Genomic DNA, 5,510 nt, shown 5'->3' with positions numbered 1-5,510 from the left:
AAGAAATCGCTCGTGAGAGCCGATTGACTGAAACACTTGTTTCAGTGCGAATTGAGGTAGATGAGTCAACTGAGCTAACAAGAGTAAGAGTGCAGCCAGCCCAGGAGGAAATAAACAAGGAAAAAGAGGTTGCGGAGGAGACTGAGAAAGTGCAAGAAAAGGCATTAGAAAAAGTGCTTGAGCAGGATCTAACTCAAGCCACAGAAAAGAAGCGACCTCCGACACCTTTCCCGCAGAGGTTGGCCAAATATCATAAGGATGAATAGTACAAAAAAATCATGGAAATGCAGAAGAAATTTTAGGTAGACATTCCTCTAATCGATGCCTTGAGGGAAATGCCCGGTTATGCAAAAATGATGAAGGACTTGATATCCCGTAAGTTCGACTTCCAAGACTTGGCAACTGTCACATTGACACAGACCTGTAGTGTTATTGTGTCAAGACCTATAGCTGAGAAGTTATCTGACCCTGGAAGCTTCACAATTCCATGCACCATAGGTAGCTATGCATTTGCCAAGGCATTGTGTGATTTGGGAGCAAGTATAAATCTGATGCCATTGTCTATCTATAAAAAGTTAGGCATTGGAAGAGCAAGACCCACATCCATGTTACTACAGTTAGCTGACCGAACGGTAAAAAAGCCATCAGGTATACTTGACGATGTATTTGTACAAGTTTGAAAATTCGTGTTTCCAGCAGATTTTGTCATTCTGGACTGCAAGGTTGATTAGAATATTCCCATAATTTTGGGAAGGCCGTTCTTGGCCACAGGAAGAGCTTTAATTGATTGTGAAATAGGGGAGCTGAAAATGAGGCTGAATAATGAAGAAATAACATTTAATCATGGAGGAAGATGATGAGGAACTTAATGCAAAAGACCCCCTAACAACCTGCCTTATAAACTTAGAAGAAGTAAATGGTGAGGACTTGGCGGAATGGGTGTTAGCTCTTCAAAGGCAAGGGTACTGGAAGAGAGAGCTCTAATTCGAGCCTTTACACTCGGAAGAAAGAAAGACATCTCTAGCCAAGACATCGATCGAAGCACCACCACAATTGGAGCTGAAACCGCTGCCATTTCACCTCAGGTATACTTTCTTGGGACCTAACTCGACTTTACCTGTTATTATCTCATCTGGTTTGTTAGATGTGCAGGTAGAACAACTTTTGCATGTGTTGAAACAGTGCAAGGCTGCAATTGGTTGGACCATTGCGAACATTAAGGGTATCATCCCGGCCTTCTGTATGCATAAAATTTTGCCGGAAGATGGGCACAAACCTTCCAGAGAACATCAAAGAAGGCTAAACCCTAACATGAAGGAAGTTGTAAAGAAGAAAGTAATCAAGTGGTTAGATGCGGGAATTATTTTTCCCATCTCAGATAGCAATTGGGTTAGCCCGGTTTAATGTGTGCTAAAGAAAGGTGGGATGACTGTTGTGCAAAACGAGAACAATGAGTTGATCTCAAAAAGAATAGTTACGGGATGGCGAATTTGCATGGACTACCGAAGATTGAATAAGGCCACCTGAAAAGATCATTTTCCCTTGCCGTTCATTGATCAGATGCTAGATAGATTGGCAGGGAGGTACCATTTTTGCTTCTTGGATGGATACTGGGGGGTACAATCAGATATCTATTGCCCCGGAGGATAGAGAGAAAACATCATTCACCTGTCCATATGGCATTTACGCTTTTCAAAGAATGTCGTTTGGCCTATGCAATGCACCCGCCACATTCCAAAGGTGCATGATGGCCATCTTCATAGATATGGTAGAGGATATAATGGAGGTTTTCATGGATGATTTCTCAGTGGTGGGAAATTCTTTTGATGATTGCCTTAGAAATCTGAAAAAAGTGTTGTGGAGATGTATGGAGACTAATCTGGTGCTAAACTGGGAAAAATGCCATTTCATGGTACATGAAGGTATAGTCTTGTGACACCTAGTGTCAAGTAAGGGTATTAAGGTAGACCGTGCTAAAGTCGATGTAATAGAGAAGCTGCCACCACCCACTTCTGTCAAGGCAATAAGGAGTTTCCTTGGTCACGCTGGTTTCTACTAGCGTTTTATAAAAGATTTTTCCAAGATTGCTAACCCTTTGTGTAAATTACTTGAAAAAAAATCAATCTTTTGTGTTTTCTGATGACTGCAGGGTAGCTTTTGAGGGATTGAAGAAGAGGTTGGTGTCTGCACCTATCATAGTTTTCCCTGACTGGGAGCAACCATTTGAGCTGATGTGTGATGCAAGTGACCATGTTGTAGGAGCAGTACTTGGACAGAGAAAAGATAAAATCATGCATCCAATCTACTATGCAAGTAGAACATTAAATGGGGCTCAACTGAATTACATAGTGACATAAAAAGAGATGCTAGCTGTGGTGTTCGCATTTGACAAATTCCGGTCCTACTTGATAGGCTCGAAGGTAATTGTATATACTGACCATGCTGCTCTCAGGTACCTAATTGATAAGAAGGAGTCAAAGTCACGCTTGATTAGATGGTCCTACTGCTGCAAGAGTTTGACTTGGAAATTCGTGACCGAAAAGGAACGGAGAACCAAGTTGTCGATCACTTGTCTAGGCTTGAAGGAGCTGAAACGAAGGTGGAGGTGGAAGAGATCATGGAGACTTTTCCGGATGAACAACTGTTAGCCACGAGCCTAGAGGAAGCGCCATGGTATGCAGACATTGCAAACTACCTGGCAAGAGGTATTGTTCCCTATGAATTGTCTTCTGTGCAGAAGAAAAAGCTCTTCCGTGATTGTCGCATGTATTTCAAGGATGAACCATATTTGTTTCGGATTTGTATTGATAACATGATCTGGAGATGTATTCCCGAGATAGATCAAGCTTCTGTTTTGCAGGCATGTCATGCTTTGCCTTATGGAGGTCATTTCAGAGGAGTAAGGACAGCTGCTAAAGTTTTGGAGTCAGGCTTCTATTGGCTAACGTTGTTTAAAGATGCACACTTTTGGGTAAAGAGATATGATGAGTGTCAAAGGAGGGGGAATATTTCTCATCGACATGAGATGCCCATGAACCCAATCCAAGAAGTGGAAGTATTTGATGTATGGGGAATCGACTTTATGGGACCATTTTTAGCTCATACAACAACAAGTATATACTCGTAACAGTGGACTATGTCTCGAAATGGGTAGAAGTTGTAGCACTCCCAACAAATGATGCAAAGAGAGTTATTGGTTTTCTAAGAAAAAATATCTTCACTCGATTTGGAACTCCAAGAGCGTTCATTAGTGATGGAGAAACTCATTTCTGCAATCGAGCTTTCGCACAGTTGCTGAAAAAATATGGTGTACTCCATAAGGTTGCCACTTCGTATCACCCACAAACAAGTGGTCAAGTTGAGGTGTCAAACAGAGAAATCAAGAGCGTTTTGACCAAAATTGTAAATGCTACTCGGACTGATTGGGCGAAAAAATTGGATGATGCACTATGGGCCTACCGCACTGCATTCAAAACTCTGATTGGTATGTCACCGTACAAATTGGTATTCGGAAAGGCGTGTTACTTACCGGTGGAGCTAGAACATAGAGCTTTTTGGGCATTAAGGCAATTAAATCTTGACATAGAGGCTGCTGGTACGAGTAGAGTCACAGAACTTCATGAACTCGATGAGTTCTGTTACCATGCTTTTGAAAGCACCAGGCTGTACAAGGAAAGAATAAAGATCATGCACGACAAGCATATTCAAAAGAGGATTTTCAAACCTGGAGATGTCGTGTTTTTGTATAATTCAAGATTCAAACTATTTTTGGGTAAGATGAAATCTAGATGGTCGGGACCATTCTGAATGGTGCAAGTACTCTCAAGTGGAGCTGTAGAAATTGAATCCAAGAATGGAACGAACAGGTTTAGAGTTAATGGGCAAAGGTTGAAACATTACCTTGGCATGGATGAGGAAAAGGTTGTATCGGTGATTCATTTGAAGGAGCCTCAATTGTTAAGTGAACCTTAAGTTTGATCGTATGTGTCGTCCCGTGACGTTAAATCAGGTGCTCGTTGGGAGGCAACCCGATTCGTAGTTTATTTAAGCTTAACTATAAATTTTCGTTTGTTTTATGCACTAATAAGATTTTGGCTAAATCTTGGTGTCTGAACAGGTAATGGAGCATGATGGAAAGTCATAGCGCTTGGAGTCGTTCACAAAACGAAATAAAAATTACATGCGTACGCTCCAAACAGTGATGCGTACTTCGCGTCACCCAGTTTAATGCACAGCGCACCTAGAAGCAAACCTCGCATTGCAAACATTTCACCTCGCGGCACAACTTGCATCGCCTACTGCCCAGCGTGCTTTCCAGCTTACGTTGCCCAGTCTTCAGCGCTCTATAGAGCTCGCCCAACGAGGGTTATAGTGAGACCAATCTCGCGGCAGCCTCGCGTCGCAAGGGAAATAGCAAGGAAATCCTGGCCTTATGCCTCGCGTCTCCTTTTTCACAGCTCGCTAAGGAGCCCGCGTCGCCAGGTAAGTTTCTCGATGTGATCGAAACTCGCGTTATGCCTCGCGTCGCCTGCTTCGCAGCTCGCTAAGTAGCTTATCTCGCCAGGTAAGTTTCTCGTTGGGAGCTCGCGTCGCCAGGTTCTCAGCACGTGTTAGAGATTGCCTCGCACGGTCCTTTGCTCGCTGAAATCCTCGCCAGCCATGTTTCTAGCTCGCTGTTGGTTTCGCCTGGCCATCCCCCATTTTCGCTGTAAAACTCAGTTGGCCAACCCTCATGCACACTACAGAGATCGTCATGAACCTCACATCACCTACTATCCATTATTGTAAACCTACTGTCCTTTGCTCGCTTGGGAGCTTGCCCAGCCTAAGCACAACGAACCACTCCCTTTCTCGCTAAACACCACGCGTCACCAAGTCTTAAACGTGCTATAGAGCTCACCCAGCGAGGGATTAAGTGAGGTCAATCTCGAGGCAAAGGTTGTGTCGCCAGGCATTTAGTTCGCTATTAGCTTCACATCATCATGTCCATTTCACGCTAAACAAATAGCCTCGCATGGTGTTATGCTCGCTGGGAGCTCGCGTCGCCAGGTTAGTGTTGCTTTTAATTTGTTTAGTTTTGTTTTTTCTTAAAAACTTCTTTCTGTTAGTTATAACATACTTAAACACACACACACCACATTTAACACTACAATGCTTGTCCCTCTTTCCCTTCCCCTCACACACTAATTTCATTGAAAACCTTCGCTCATCATCTCTTTCAATCACTTGGGATATCAATTGAATAACACTTCAATCCTCCTAAGCATCTAAGGTATGTTTCTAACTCTCTTCTCTATCGAAAATTTGAATTTAGTTAAAGAAATGCAATTCCACCATTTTTGGGTATATCTTCAAAGCAACAATATGCTTGCTCGCCCTAATCCCATAAACTCCATAGGATTGGTATTGTTGTTGTGTACAATGGTGATAATATGGAATCCCCAAGCCGATTTTGGGGGAGGGTGAGGCAATCCCTCATATCTACAACCAATTTGACAATACTAGTGCAC

The 5,510-nt window shown here is 42.8% G+C and overlaps 1 protein-coding gene across 1 annotated transcript; it reads left to right on the top strand.

Moving 5' to 3' along the window:
- The first annotated feature begins 335 nt into the window (after positions 1-335).
- Positions 336-680, top strand: LOC107781960 (uncharacterized). The gene has a single exon (XM_016602778.1). It carries the CDS (start codon positions 336-338, stop codon positions 678-680), a length of 345 nt encoding a protein of 114 aa, XP_016458264.1.
- The last annotated feature ends 4,830 nt before the right edge of the window (positions 681-5,510 follow it).

This window comes from Nicotiana tabacum, chromosome 12 (assembly GCF_000715075.1).
Source record: "Nicotiana tabacum cultivar K326 chromosome 12, ASM71507v2, whole genome shotgun sequence".
Lineage (NCBI taxonomy): Eukaryota > Viridiplantae > Streptophyta > Magnoliopsida > Solanales > Solanaceae > Nicotiana > Nicotiana tabacum.
This window is presented reverse-complemented; position numbering and strand designations above follow the sequence as displayed.

Bases quoted from the DNA above. Each gene is read 5' to 3' on its own strand.
- LOC107781960 (XM_016602778.1), top strand. From the start codon at position 336: ATGCCCGGTTATGCAAAAATGATGAAGGACTTGATATCCCGTAAGTTC.